Source organism: Anolis carolinensis, chromosome 5 (assembly GCF_035594765.1).
Source record: "Anolis carolinensis isolate JA03-04 chromosome 5, rAnoCar3.1.pri, whole genome shotgun sequence".
NCBI lineage: Eukaryota > Metazoa > Chordata > Lepidosauria > Squamata > Dactyloidae > Anolis > Anolis carolinensis.
Genome location: NC_085845.1, coordinates 51,868,095 through 51,883,275, shown reverse-complemented (window position 1 = coordinate 51,883,275; position 15,181 = coordinate 51,868,095). Strand labels below are relative to the sequence as shown.

Genomic DNA, 15,181 nt, shown 5'->3' with positions numbered 1-15,181 from the left:
TGTTGTTTGTCTTGTTGTTAATTGTATAACAGCATTGAATGCTTGCCGTATATGTATTCTGTAATCTGCTCCAAGTCCCCTCTGGGAGCTAGAGCAGAATAGAAATAAAGTAAATTATTATATTATTAATTCTGTGGACATGAGGGTTGTACTATAATTAAGAATGTGTAGAAAAATATGTATGATTGAATGCAACATACATCAGTGTGAGTTTACCTACTATGGTTTGGATATTAACCTACATTACAGATAAGAGGAAGAAATACAATAGGACCAGTCAGGGCTGTAGCCAGAAGGGAGGGTTTAAGGGTTCAACCCCCTCCCGAAAGGATTCAACCCCCCCCCCTCAAAAGCTGGTTTACTCATGATTTTTAATTGGTTAACCAATTTATGAGTAAACCAGGGTCTTTTTAACCTGACACATTACCGGGGGGAGGGGGGTTGAACTTTTAACCCCGCACCCCTGGCTACAGCCCTGGGAGCAGTTCAATACATTTGATAACAATCAGTGAATTAGTACTGCTTAATAAATGATGAGTGTCCAAGAAATGCTTATACAAAACTGCAAAACAAATGTGATGATTTATGACTGGATTTCCATATCTGACTGATATAACCACGTCTTCAATTCATTTTGCAAACTAAAGATGATATTCTAAAGCTGTTGATAGTTCTTAGAAAAAACACAAGTATTGGTTCAAGTGGTACTTACAGATACTACAGAACAGGATTCATATCATGTTGATGACGCAGAGAACAAGGTTAAATATCTTCCTCACCAAGCTCTACTGCTCTGATCAACATTAAGAGCCCTCAAATATAGCCATTTTGAAGTAGACATGTACACATTGTTTTCATCTGAGTTGTTTGGATCCTCAAAACACCAGTTTTAGTATAATAATGCAATACACTGAAATCTTGTTCAATTACCTGGGAGAACAAAGGAAGAGGATACTATCTGCTTCAGGTAAGTAGATCATTTGACCCTTCAGCCGTAAGCAACTGATCTCTGTGCCAGTTAATTCATCTTCACATTCCAACTTTTCCACATCCAAGAGCCCTTCCTTGTAAGGAAAAAAAATAACTTCAGCTCAAGTTACCTGTGATAAGTGTAGGTGCTTTCCGACACTCATCATTTTAATGCCACCCACAATTTAATTTGGATGTCTTTCTTTCCCCCACGATAACCCAAACAGAAGCAGGCCAAGAAAGTAGTAAGGAAAAGGTCTTTTTTATTACTTCAGAATAAAGTCAAGGTGTGGGATTTTGTTGTTCGTCCAATTGAAGCAGTCTTGTTTAGAGAAAAAAATAGATTACCTTGCTCCTCAACACAAAAACGGTGTTGATGTGTGAAAGGATTCCATGGAAACTAATATCAATATGAGGCCGAACCAATGAAAATACTGACAAGAGATTGCAGTATCCTGGCTGGAGCTGAAACAGAAACAAAACATGAATTTCACTTTACAAATTTAGTGCTAGACACTGTGATTAAATTTTGCCTTTGTCAGTTGTGTTAATTTAAAAGTACAATATTGAAAGTTGGTTCCACTTCTTTGGATTTTAGTAAAATGCATCTTTTTTTGGTCAGGAATCTTTTCTTTCAGAATAACAACAACAACAACAATATAATAGGTATTTTGTAATGCTAAAAGTTGCTAAAATAGCAAAGTAAGTTTAAAAGATTAGTGGGTGTTGAAAGACGAGTTTGTGATGTAAATAAAGATTAAATTCAATGAGAATAACATTGGGGAGCGGGGTTGCCAATTGAATGCATTCAAATGATTAGCTTACACAGGATACGAAGTGCAATCACGATAAACAAATTAAAACATAGAAATGGAATGAGGAGGCAATAAGGAAAAAGTATTCTCACCTGTGGAAGGACTCTGTATATTGCATTGCCACACTGGGTGACAACTAGATCTCTGTCAAATATAATATGAAAAGGGAAAGCCTTGCAAAAAGTATAAGGGCTAATGCGTGACTCTTGGGTACCATTCTCTTCAAATCTGTCCAAATCTTCATAAAAATCCTCTTCCTTAGACTCCTTCTCTTCAATTAAAAATTGAATATGATCACACTCTTCATTTCTCTGCTGAATAACCTGAATGAACACAATAAATGTAGAAATTATAAACCTCCCTTAAAAAAATATTTACATACATTATCAGCTTACACTGAAAACAATACACAAAACAATGAACATTTTACAAACACATAACCCCAATATCAAGGCCTGAACAAGTTTCATTTCCTTTGCCATAAATTTATGAGTCAATCAGTAAACAAATGTCATATCCATAATTCCTGACTAACAAAGTTGTATAGTTTCCCTTTTTCAATCTCTAAAATATATTTAATAAAAACTGACCAGTACCTTATTTAGTCATTATTCTCCACTAAGAAAGAAGAGTTGCTCTTACATTTCAAAATTATTTCCTTATTTTGGTTATGAATTTGAAAATTCATCAATCATCTAGGCCAGAATGAAGATCAAGGCTGATATGGAGTAAACCTCTAAACAGAAAGGGGCTTTGGCCCCTTCTACACTGCCAGATAATCCAGGATATTCAATGCTAATCAAGATGGCCAATTGCAACATTCACACTTGAATCAAACAGCATTCTTTCTCCCACCCAGGACATTCCCTTGCTTAGTTTCCAATAGACCTTATAACCTCTGAGGATGCCTGCCATAGATGTGGGCAAAACGTCAGGAAAGAATACTTTTGGAACATGACCATAAAGCCCAGAAAACTCAACAACAACCCATCCAAGTTATCAAAGCAGATAATCCACATTATCTGATTTGAACTGCATTATTTTAAGTCCCTTCTAGACAGTTGCATAAAATCCACATTGAACTGGATTATATGACAGTGTAGACTCAGATAACCCCATTCAAAGCACATATTGTGGATTATCTGCCTTGATATTCTGGGTTATATGCCTGTGTGGAAGGGCCCTAAGCTTACTGGATAAAAGGTCCAAGGGTCATGAAATCTCCAACTGACTAAAAGCAATGTTATCATTCTACTTTTGTTGGTTTGTACTACCAGCCTTGACTATTTGCATATTTATTAATGTTATTTTACATGGTCTTTCAAAAACAATTTTGAATAGTCTAATTCAGAATAAGAAGCAGAACTGTGACCAACCACAAAAGAATTATTTAACATAAAGCACCCTTTGACACTAATCATTGTCTAATATTGAAGGCTATTTAAAGGTTAGGTTTCTGTTACATAAGAAAATTTCTAAGGCCCCTTCCACACAGCTGTATAAAATCCAAATTGAACTGGATTATATGGCAGTGTAGACTCAGATATTCCAGTTCAAAGCAGATATTGTGGATTATCTGCCTTGATATTTTGGGTTATATGGCTGTGTGGAAGGGCCCTAAATTGGTAGGAATTGCATAAAGGATGCTTATATGGATTTAGGTTTATGCTTTTAGCCCTAATTACTGCTGGAACATAATCTACAACATTCTTTCCAACTCTTATTTGGTTTTCAAACTGAAAAGAAGTTCACTACATCTAAAACAAATGGTTGGAAACAACATATGGGGAAGGGAAGTTATGTATTATAGATGGAAATACTGGAAGTGTGTTTTGACATAGCTAGTATAATATAAATCTTGCTTAGAATAAATCAGTAAACTGCATCCACATAGGAATAATAAAACCTTTTGCATGATTTTGCATAGAGAAGCAGAAATATTGCATATTTATGTGTTTGGATTTTTCTGATGACTATGGCCTCCCCCTTTAATGCATGTACCTCACTGCTAAGGAAGCTTTTCTAATCTCAAGGTGGTTTGAAAGGAGAATAAAAACTGCAGAAAGAGGAGGAAATTGGTGACACACTTTGGTATAAAAACAGGCATGTTTTAGCTTGCGCAAGCAACAACCTGGACTCAAGCCAGATTTGCTTTTATTGTTGTGGCAATTTATTGGTGTCAGATAAGACAGCAGGCAGGACTTTCAGAAATTAATTTATGAGGGCTTTTCCAAAATTAGATAAACTGCTTGTACCTGTGTCTCACTTTTATGGAAGCAAGGAAAATATCCAAACAACAGATGTTCTCGTGACACCCTATGTGATTCTTGTTGGCTTGGCTACAGAAAGCCATACAAAAGCTCTATAAAGAGTTTGACAGAAGCAATTCATCTTCTAATAACATTTACAAATCTTCAAACAACAAGAAAAAACTGCTTGAAGAAAGATCAACCCTTTTCCACTTCTACTTTAATCATCCATTAGGGTTTAAAATAATTTTAGTGGGATTACTATATTAGTTTCAGTCCTACTAAACAATCAGGAGACTTAATCAGCAATAGTTTGCATAATAACATGAATAATATACAGGAGTAATAAGTATAATTTCTGAGCTTTTAAACAACCTCATATATCACAGCAGGCACCATTTTAGAAGAATCTATGGGGAATAAAAGTTATTTCTAAAATGGTGCCTGCGAGCCTCAGTTCTTAATTATTTTAGAAAAAGCTCTGCACATTTTAAAAAGTTGAGGGCCCTGTCATTATTCTATTTTTAACTTACGGAAATGGATGTTAACCAATTAATGTAATAAGTTAGCTAACTAAATGTTGCAGACTTCATCAAAACAATGCCCATCTCTAACTCCATTAGTGCCATCCAGCATAGCCAATAGTCAGGGATGATGGGAGCTGTTCTTATTAAACAGAATTGAAGTATATTAGAAGTTTCCACTGGTCAGCCTGCAAGCCTCTTCTCCCATTTTCTCTGCTTGCTGAGTGAAACAGAAATCGTGAGGCTATAAAATAGAGTTGATTTTGAATTGGTAGCCTGATAAAGGTGGCATGAGGATTCTATCTTAATCAGACATTAAATTTATCTTTTGCATACTCCTAACTTTGTTACTGGCCCTGTTCATAATCTGAGAGCAGATTGATGCTTACTAACAATTCTGATCTGTAGCTATGCCCTCTGTTATTGGAAACAAATAGAGGGAGAAAATGTGGAGGCAGTGACTGACTTGTATATCTAAGCATAAAGATTACTGCAGATGCAGACTGCAGCCAGGAAATCAGAAGACTTTACTTCTTGAGAGGAAAGCAATGATCGATCTCGATAAAATAGTGAAGAGTAGAGACATCACACTAGCAATGAAGGTCTGCATAGTTAAAGCAATTGTATTCCCCATAGTAACCTATGGATGCAAAAGCTGGATCATAAGGAAGGCTGAGCGAAGGAAGATAGGTGCTTTTGAATTGTGGTGTTGGAGGAAAATTCTGAGAGTGCCTTGGACTGAAAGAAGATCCAACCAGTCCATACTCCAGGAAATAATTCCCGACTGCTCACTGGAGGGAAGGTTATTAGAGGCAAAGATTAAATATTTTGGCCACATCATTAGAAAACAGGAAAACTTGGAGAAGAGAATGATGCTGGGGAAAATGGAAGGAGAAAGGAAGAGGGGCCAACTAAGGGCAAAATGGATGGATGATATCATTGAAGTGACTGGCTTGAATTTGAAGTAGCTGAGGGTGGCCACGGCTGACAGGAAGCTCTGGGTTTATCTCTGGATTGAAAAGATACTGTATGCAGCGAAATGAACAGAGCTTTGTATATTTTGTGGGAAAATGTCAAAGCTGGTAATAATCATATTTGAACTCACAACTTTCTTTCAGTCCAACCTGCATCTATAGCAAACTCACTGGTGGAATCCAGTCTCCCCAAGACCCTTTCCCAAATTAGAATTTGGTCCAAAAAAGTCACCTCTTCCATCAGTAGAATACAGGCAATTTCCAGGTTACAGACATCTGACTAATATCCAACTCACAATTAGGAAAGGGGGTGAGACACAGGAAATCAGAGGAAATCTACTTCTAAGAAGGGGAATTCATTCCTATAAGAGTTGTCATCGGAAAAAACGTTTTTCCACTGAAGCTTTCTCACCAATCTTTGTTTCTATGATAAGCCTAAATTTTCATATAATTGCCTGTAGTTACACTTTAACTTTAAATGGTGGCGCAGTGGGTTAAACCGCGGAGCTACTGAACTTGCGGACTGAAAGGTTGGCGGTGTGATGTCTCAGGGACCCTTGAGTCATGACCCGCAGCCATTATGGATCAGACTGAAGAGGATATGGGGTTTGTGCCAACTCAGCAAGATTCTGCTCCCTTCCAGATGTCCCCTGTTGGCAGTTTTAGCCCACAGTTAATTACAAAAGCCCTTGAAACAGAGCCTGGTTCCCTGGAGAGTGCTTCTTTTGATAGGAGATTGTTTTTGGAACCATTCCACTCTGAGAAGCAGAATAGGAGGAAAAGCGCGAGATTAGCGGAGAGGGCAAATGCTAATTAAACCGATTCCCTTGAGAGTTTCCAGGGAGGTTTGCATCTGGCAAGTTGTTGTCTTCAGTCTGTTTCCCTTGGGAAAAAGTGTTCAGGCACCTGGTTTGAGGGGAGATTCGAAGTCCCTTAAAAGTTCTGCGTGCAGGCTGGCCATCGCGGTGTCAACGTGTCAGTTGGGAACCCAACATCGTCTCTAGTTTCTGCAGCGCGCTACTCTCGAGTAGACCGGGCATTGCGTCTCGTCTCCCTGCCAAGTCTGGACTGCGATTCAGTTCCACCACGACCAACCTTGCCTTGCCTTGTTATCCTAGCCTCGGACATTGAACCTGGGACTCTTGAAAGACCTTGCTCATTTCCCCACTCAAACTGCTTGGAAGTTTGAGTGTGTTTCGGTTATTGGATTTAAAACTTTGAACTCTAATACTGGACATCTAACTACATATTATTGGACTATATTTGACCTTTCCTAAAAGGACTATTGCTGGACTATATACTCTGCTTATTTTTGTTTGACTCTTTTATTTCTTTAATAAAGATATTAGATTGTTTATTGGCCTCCGTGCCTGGTTCCCAGTGCTCTTGCAGCTTAGAGTCGTCACAGGCGGTTTGAATCCGGGGAGAGGGGTGAGCTTCCGCTTTTAGTCCCAGCTTCTGCCAACCTAGCAGTTAAAAAACATGCAAATGTGAGTAGATCAATAGGTACCACTCCAGCAGGAAGGTAATGGCACTCCATGCAGTCATGCCGGCCACATGACCTTGGAGGTGTCTACGGCCAGCTCTTCGGCTTAGAAATGGAGATGAGCACCAACCTCCAGTGTTGGACACGACTAGACTTAATGTCAGAGGAAACCTTTACCTTTAAAATGTACCTGTTCCAACTTATATACAAATTCTACTTAAGTACAAACCTACAGAACCTATTTTCACATTTAGTTCATTCTCTTGAACCTTCTAATTGGAATGATAACCAATTATCTTCACTTAAATTTGTAACATCTTCTAATACAGCAGAGAACATGGTCCCCAAAGGAGACAGTAGGATATAGATCAGAATAAATCCATGAAAGAATAGCTAAATAACTTCATTAAAAACAGAGTAAAATAAGCAAAGCAAATCTCATGAGTTTCATATGCCTTCTCCCACTTAGGTGCTTTTATTAAACAGTGAGACTATGAAATACTTAGTAAATGAAAGAGCATCACCAACAGCGACACAGTCAGGAATAAAGTTGGGTTTTTGTTTCCCCCTGTGGACCTAGCTTGCAAGTGACGTCAACCGGTTATGTCTACGAACTCCTTCACCATGGTAACCAAAGTAAAAATGAAGACAAATTGCCCTTCAGGTTTCAAAGAGATATCTAGCAAATTCTCCCTCCTGTGATTTGCAGCAAAGTGGATGCTACTGCTCAGCTATTTGAAAAATAATTTCAATAGGGAAGCAAGAGTTTTGAAAGTGCCTTTGTACTGCCTTATACAAGACTTTAAAATTGCCCTTTATAAGCTATAACAACAAAAGCCTGAGATGACATAAACTTTTTTCAGTATTGTTGCTCTTTTAACATATTTCAGGGTGCTGAATTCAAAAACCAAATAACAATGTCATATCACAGACAACTCTTTCACAAATTCAATTCTGATCAGTGCACTAGTTGCTCAGATTAAGTGCTGGTGCTGGCATTCCAGTGCAATTTCTTTTAGTGCTTTTAAGGGGATTGCAGTGTTTCATATCAGCAAATAAGTGTTTTGAAAGTCTATTAAAACACTGTAACCTCTTTGTTGCTGTTTGCTCTTTACTTCTCAAATAAAATTGACTCAGTCACATATTAAAAAAGAAAACATCACAGTGGGTTGTAAAAAAACTGCACACGATGGCGTAGATCTTAGGTCATTTTTGGATTGAGAATGAATATTCCTATAAAACAGCCTATGCATTAAAATATGATCCTCAATTTTACAGGTATGAGAAAAGCTTCTTCTTGTCAGCTATATTAGGTTGGCGACAATAAATGTTTCTTAAGGGTGCCATATCTCTGGGCTCTGATCAAACTCTTAAGAAATTGCTATGTTTCTCTGGGTCAAATTTCAGAATGAGCACTGCTAGAGGAAGAGGACATTTAATGTTTTAGTGTGAGAAAGGCTTAAAGCCTCAGCACCCATCGCTATCCATTCCCAGCTAGTACCAGTCCTGTGTTGTCCTTGTGCAAAAAAATCCATTGTTGAATACATGAAGGCTCCTAATGGCAAGTGGCAAAAAACTGGTAGCGGAACACTGGCATCATGATTTGTGAGTCTTTGTATTGTACAAGCCTGAATGGCAACAGCACTATTTCTGGAAGTAAAAAAAAATTGACTATATGTCATGTAGACAAAGCAATCCAAAATTCAAGCCCAATGAGAAAGGTTAAAGCTGCTATAGCTCTGCCAGCTAACTGGACACTGAAAATGCTTTGCTTCTTGCTTTATCATAGGCTTGGAGGCGCCTTATTACTTGGCCAGCTAAATTTACCCCAGTTTTTATGCCATGTCCATTTCCACAATCCAGGAGGAGTTCCAGTCTACTACGGGCTCTACCTTTGTCACAACACACATTACTTTGAGTTAAACGACTTGTGAATTTTTGTTCAGGTTACTAGGTCACAAATTCTTCAGCATGTGTTCAAGAGTACCCAATTTCTTATTTTATTTTTATTCTTGGCTCCAGCTGATGATAGATCTTAGAGTTCTGGGAGAAAAGCAAATTAGAATCCACAAGCCAATAGTAGACCTTGGAAAATTACAAGTTTTGGACTACAAAATATCCCCCAGACAGCATGGGTATTCTGTGATGGTAAGCAATCACATAATTATTTTAATTACAACAATAAATGGGGGGATTCTGGGAGCAGTTATTTTAAAAAGTGACTTTCACCAGTTCTGACATGCCAACTGTCCTGCCTGACAGTATAGTATAACTAACGTGTAATTTGGACGGACTTTAGCACAGCAGGTTAACCACCAGCTGCAATAAATTTTACCAATCAAAAAGGTTGGCAGTTTGAAGCCCGACCTTCAGCCCAGCTCACTGCTCACCTAACAGATAGAAAACAGCTATGAGTAGATAAACAAGTACTGCTTAAGTGGGGAGGTATTTTAATGGCATCATAAGGAAAGATCAGAAAAAAATGCCGACAATCAGAAAAGGAGGAAGTCTGTGAACAGAGCTCTTCGACATGGAGGATGAAGCAACAACAGCTCCCGTGGCCAGAACCGAGCATAACCTCCAGGACACCAAAGATGGGAAATGCCTATATACCTCTATCTGTACTGTTGTCTGTCTTATCTATGTATAACGGCATTGAACGTTTGCTGTATATGTGTTCTGTGATCCGCCCTGAATCCCCTTCGGAGTGCAAAGGGCAGAATACAAATACTGTAAATAAATAAAAAAAATTGTTTGATATCTCCAGCACTTTTGCAGAATTTACACTTGCTATCGGTATGACATACACATGGAAACAAACAGACCTCAATATAACAGTCATCTGTTCATTTATTGCTGTTGCCTCTCACTATCCCTAAAATCATCTGGAGTGGCATGCAACATTGTTAACTATTACTAGTACAAGTAGCAATAATAGTAACAGTATCAGTCTTAGCATTAGTATTATCTATTTTATATAACCAAAGACAGTGAAGCCAATTCAGTCTGAAAAGATGTTACGTCTCTGGTTTAGACAACTGGAACAAAGCTCCAAGCTATATTTAACTCTGTTCAATTACTGCAGTTTGGATCAATGACAGCTATTAAAAAGACACAACATTGATGAGCGCTTCATCAAAAGTTACCATAGTTGCACTCTGCAAATTCTGTTCAGATACAAAATAATTTCTTTCTCTTTAATGTCTTATCTGTTTAGAACACACTGCAAAGAAAATGTTTGCAGATCAAACCAGCTAATACCTTTATAAAGTTTCACTTTTCTATAGCGCATGCCACAACTTCCTGGCTTGAGAGATTAGCCATGCTTTGACTTCTATTTGGCCTCTATATCTATATATATAAAAGAGTGATGGCATCACGGCGACCCACAAAACAACAAAAGTACAGGCCCCCCAACCTCGAAATTTAACAACACAACCCATCACCCACGCCTCAGGGTTGATACAACAAAAAGAAAAGAAAAATAAAGTCCTAATTAGAGAGAGAGCAATAATTGTTTTTATCCAATGGCTGCCAGTTTAGAGGGCTAATCTCTGCCCACTTGGTCGCCTAGCAACCAATTCAGCCAAAGGACAGCCAGGGTTCAGTTAGGGGACAGGCAGATTTAGGCCTCACTTAGGCTTCTTCCACAGATTATCTAATTTGCACTGGCAGTGTAGACTCAAGGCCCTTCTACACAGCTATATAACCCATTTATAATCTTATATTATCTGCTTTGCACTGGATTATCATGACTCCACACTGCCATATAATCTATTTCAGTGTGCATTTTATACAGCTGTGAAGAAGGGGCCTCATATAATCCAGTTCTAAGCAGATAATATAAGATTATCAATATACAGTAGAGTCTCACTTATCCAACATAAAGAGGCCGGCAGGATAAGTGAATATATTGGATAATAAGAAGGGATTAAGGAAAAGCCGATTAAACATCAAATTAGGTAATCGTTATACCAATTAAGCACCAAAAACCTCATATTATACAACAAATTTGACAGAAAAGGTAGTTCCACGTGCAGTAATGTTATGTAGTAATTACAGGAGAGTCTCACTTATCCAACACTCGCTTATCCAATGTTCTGTATTATCCAACGCATTTTTGTAGTCAATGTTTTCAATATATCGTGATATTTTGGTGCTAAATTCATAAATACAGTAATTACTACATAGCATTGCTGCGTATTGAACTACTTTTTCTGCCAAATTTGTTGTATAACACAATGTTTTGGTGCTTCATTTGTAAAATCATAACCTAATTTGATATTTAATAGGCTTTTCCTCAATGCCTCCTTATTATCCAACATATTTGCTTATCCAACATTCTGCCGGCCCGTTTATGTTCGATAAGTGAGACTCTACTGTACTGTATTTACAAATTTACCACTAAAATATCACAATGAATTTAAAACACCGACTACAAAAACACTGATTACGAAAAGGCAGACTGCGTTGGATAATCCAGAACATTGTATAAGCGAATGTTGGATAAGTGAGATTCTACTTTAATATGAAATAATTACTGGGATAGAATAATGTAGAACAATATAATCTCTAAAACCAGGACAGTAAATAAAGACCAACGGTCTGAAAGCAGGAAAATTGGAAATTCCACAAAGGAAACAATCAGGGCCAGCTAACACCTCCCAAGAAAGGATTCTTCCAGAAAGGAAGCTGAGAAGGGAGTGAAGCACTGTGCATTACCAAAGTCATTATTATTACTATTATTATTATTGTGTTGCGGTCAACCGTGAAAATGAATACAATCTGGCTCCAAGTATTCAAAAACACTAAAATCAGAATATATAAAAATTAATGTGGTACAATAAAACAGAACAATACAATCTCTAAAATCAGAACACTAAATAAAGAACAACACTCTGAAAACGGGGGAATTCCACACAGGAAACAATCAGGGCCAGCTAACACCTCCCAACAAAGTATTCCCATCATCAAAGTCTGGCAAATCCTCTGTTTTCTCAGGGCCACAGACAGTAGAAGCACATAAAATATCACAAACAACACCACTCTGAAAACAAGGGAATTCCAGACAGGAAACAATCAGGGCCAGCTAACACCTCCCAACAAAAAATTCACTCAGAGGAAACAGCCAGGCTTTAAATCTGCAAGGCCATTACATCCTAATCATTTTTCCTAATTGCAGCATTCATACTTGCCTCCAACAGACAAAAAAAACAATCAGAAATATTGTATATTCACAACCTTTAGGATATAATATCCCCTGATGGCACAGCATGTTAAAGCGCTGAGCTGCTGAACTTCTGGACCGAAAGGCTGCAGGTTTGAATTGGAGGAGCGGAGAGAGCCCCCACTGTTAGCCCCAGCTTCTGCCAACCCAGAAGTTCAAAAACATGCCAATGTGAGTGCATCAATAGGTACTGCTCCGGCGGGAAGGTAACGCCGCTCCATGCAGTCATCCCACATGACCTTGGAGGAGTCTACGGACAACGCCGGCTCTTGGGCTTAGAAATGGAGATGAGCACCAACCCCCAGAGTCAGACATGACTGGACTTAATGTCAGGGCAAAACCTTTACCCTTTACCTTAACTACCACCAATTCCTCAATACTTTATTTCCCATACCACCAGACTTCGCCACAGCAACGCGTGGCCGGGCACAGCTAGTTGGTCTATAAAAATAGCCCAAACTAAACTAATATATTCAGGAAAAATGGCTGCAGTGTTCAGAACTGTTCCCTATAAAACAGAATTAAATTAGCAACAGAAAAAATCACTTTATGACTTTTTAACTGATTTGTGGAGTAGGAAAGAATGTCCGTCTTTTCCATTTATTCAAATTAAATATGTGTATTATACTGTTTAAGGAACTCTAAATTTGCAACTTAATTATATTGATATATATATATGCATAGTGAGAAGTGGAACCAATCTATGATTCCAGAATGGCAAGTTGTGCTAAGTTGACAAAACCAATATATATGAAAACAAGATGATGGCTGTCCTCTGAGGGCTTTTTTATAACTATTCTTATAAATAAGCAATCATAGCATATTACCACCTCTAAGCTGAAAGGAGGAAACTGATCCTAAATTTTATTAATAGACAGCAAGCACTTTGCAAGTACTCAGAAATAAGTTAGTGTTTCCTATGAATATTTGCTAGTATGTAAGTTTTGGAATTTAAAAATTTAAAATCTCCAAAAGGAACGTGTAACCTTACAGAATAAGACCAGCATCTGAGCCTATGCGGAGAGACAGGGGGAGCAGCAAGGAAAAGAGTTTTTAGAAAACAGAAGTCAGCAGGCTGTGTACATCTGTCAATTAAAGCTATGATTAAGAACAAATTGAGTCATACAATATGTTCATGTGCGCACAAAAACACAAACTAAAACAGGAAAAGAAAAAAATGGAAAAGGTCTCCATTTGTTGAAGTCCCTGACAACTTAACATTAAATGCTTTGGGGGTGGAGTCATCTCTTCCCTATCTCTAGAGCTGAGTGGGCCCAGTCTCCTACTCCTACTACGATGGGACTGGCAATCCACTAGTGTAATATTGAGAAAAGCATGGGAGGAGGAAGCGTTATTATTTTATCCCATCTCCATTGATGAAATAACCCTCGTTGAGGACTAAACAAAGGTTCTGTTCCAAACTATCTGTTCCAGTCACACTTCTTTTGATGCAAATTCAGCTTATTTACATTGCCATACTCAAAACAGGAGTTTAGTTTAAGTCACACTGTTGCCATTTAGGTTTATTTTTCCAGCATAAACCAATCTATGATTCCAAACTGGAAGGCTGTGTTGGGTCAACACGCTATCATAAAATAGTTATGCATGAAAAGCAAGATCTCATGTGGAAAAGGTCTACATTGTGAGCATAGAAGTATACAAACTTTCCACGAATGGTATCACCTTTGGCCAGGTAGAAGGAAAACATGATGGCACTGGCCAGGCAGCAGAGCTTTGCAACTGATCGAAGTTTCAGTTTTAGGAGTTCAGGAAAAAGGAGTAGTATTCCTTTTACTCAACTAGTATTTCATTTAGTTTTACATTGCTACATTCCTATTCATTTGTTGTCCATATTTCCTGTAAACACCATTCTCATTTATATCCTTTAATGTCTTTTTATCTGTGTTTTTGTTTTGGTTATTGAATAAATGACACTGCAATACATCAAATTTTTAAATTTTGAATAAGGGAGTAATTATGAGAATTACATATCAGAGCACTTTATCTGTCTGACAATGGAAGAACTGATGTTCTTCCATTGTTATTTTTGTTATTTTTATGTTGTTATGTTGTTATTTTTTTAACATAACAAGTATGAAATCCTGCAGAAAAAAACTTTTAAGGTAACCATGATTTCCTTAATATTTGTAGCATGTAAACTATTGATAAGACTTTACTTCAAAGCTTACCTTCATATCTATTTCTGTGCCATGGATTTGCTGAGCAACGGTTTTAATGATTCCGATGACGATGTCCTGGAGACCTTCTCTCTCTGAATAGTAATGCAGAATGAGCCCCTTCCCCTTTTCTGCATCAGTGCACCTAAAGGAAGGGGCACGCATGCCTGGGTATATTGTAGCCAGATGGTCATGCAGAGCATCAAGGTTCTGCAATAAGATTATTTGATAACAAGAAAAAAGTTAGAATCTAATACTATAATAGAGATCTATGCCTACAGGAGATCAATAGTTTCATTTTCAACCTTGTGTACGAGTTAAATACAGTTTTTGATGGCCAAATTTAGGGATTTTGATATTACTTGTGGATAAGATGATCATTCCGCAGAGAGGGTAAAGCACCAATGTTCCCTCAGGATGCCAGCTGACCCTGGCCATTTCCTTATTCAGGTATTCAAAAAGGCCACTGTGGAGAGCGCAAAGGGTGTCAATGCTTCTTTTAGGCTCTCCTTTGGCCACTCTTCTCAAAGAAGGGGATGGTTACTTTTTAAAATAAGAGTTAATAGATTGTAGAGATGTGTGCAGTATTTGTTTCATTTGTGTTTCCATTTTGTACCGTCCATTCGGATGGCACGAAACAGAAAGGCCCGCCTGAAACAAAAATGCAATTGAAATGAAAGGCAGGCAGGAGCCGGTATCGGCTCCAAGCCTGCATTTTGGATCAATCGGCTTCAGGCCCTGTGAGGCCCGAGTGCGTAGG

General features: G+C 38.0%; 1 protein-coding gene across 1 annotated transcript in view; it reads right to left on the bottom strand.

The window, feature by feature from the left end:
* Positions 1-15,181, bottom strand: part of gucy1b1 (guanylate cyclase 1 soluble subunit beta 1) — a 74,443-nt gene that overhangs the window by 18,084 nt on the left and 41,178 nt on the right. Inside the window, exons 5-8 of the mRNA XM_008111932.3 lie at positions 14,434-14,631; positions 1,877-2,107; positions 1,318-1,434; positions 931-1,064 (exon numbers count right to left, since the gene is read on the bottom strand). Of these exons, the coding sequence (XP_008110139.2) occupies positions 931-1,064; positions 1,318-1,434; positions 1,877-2,107; positions 14,434-14,631 (680 nt within the window). The remainder of the gene's footprint in view (positions 1-930; positions 1,065-1,317; positions 1,435-1,876; positions 2,108-14,433; positions 14,632-15,181) is intronic.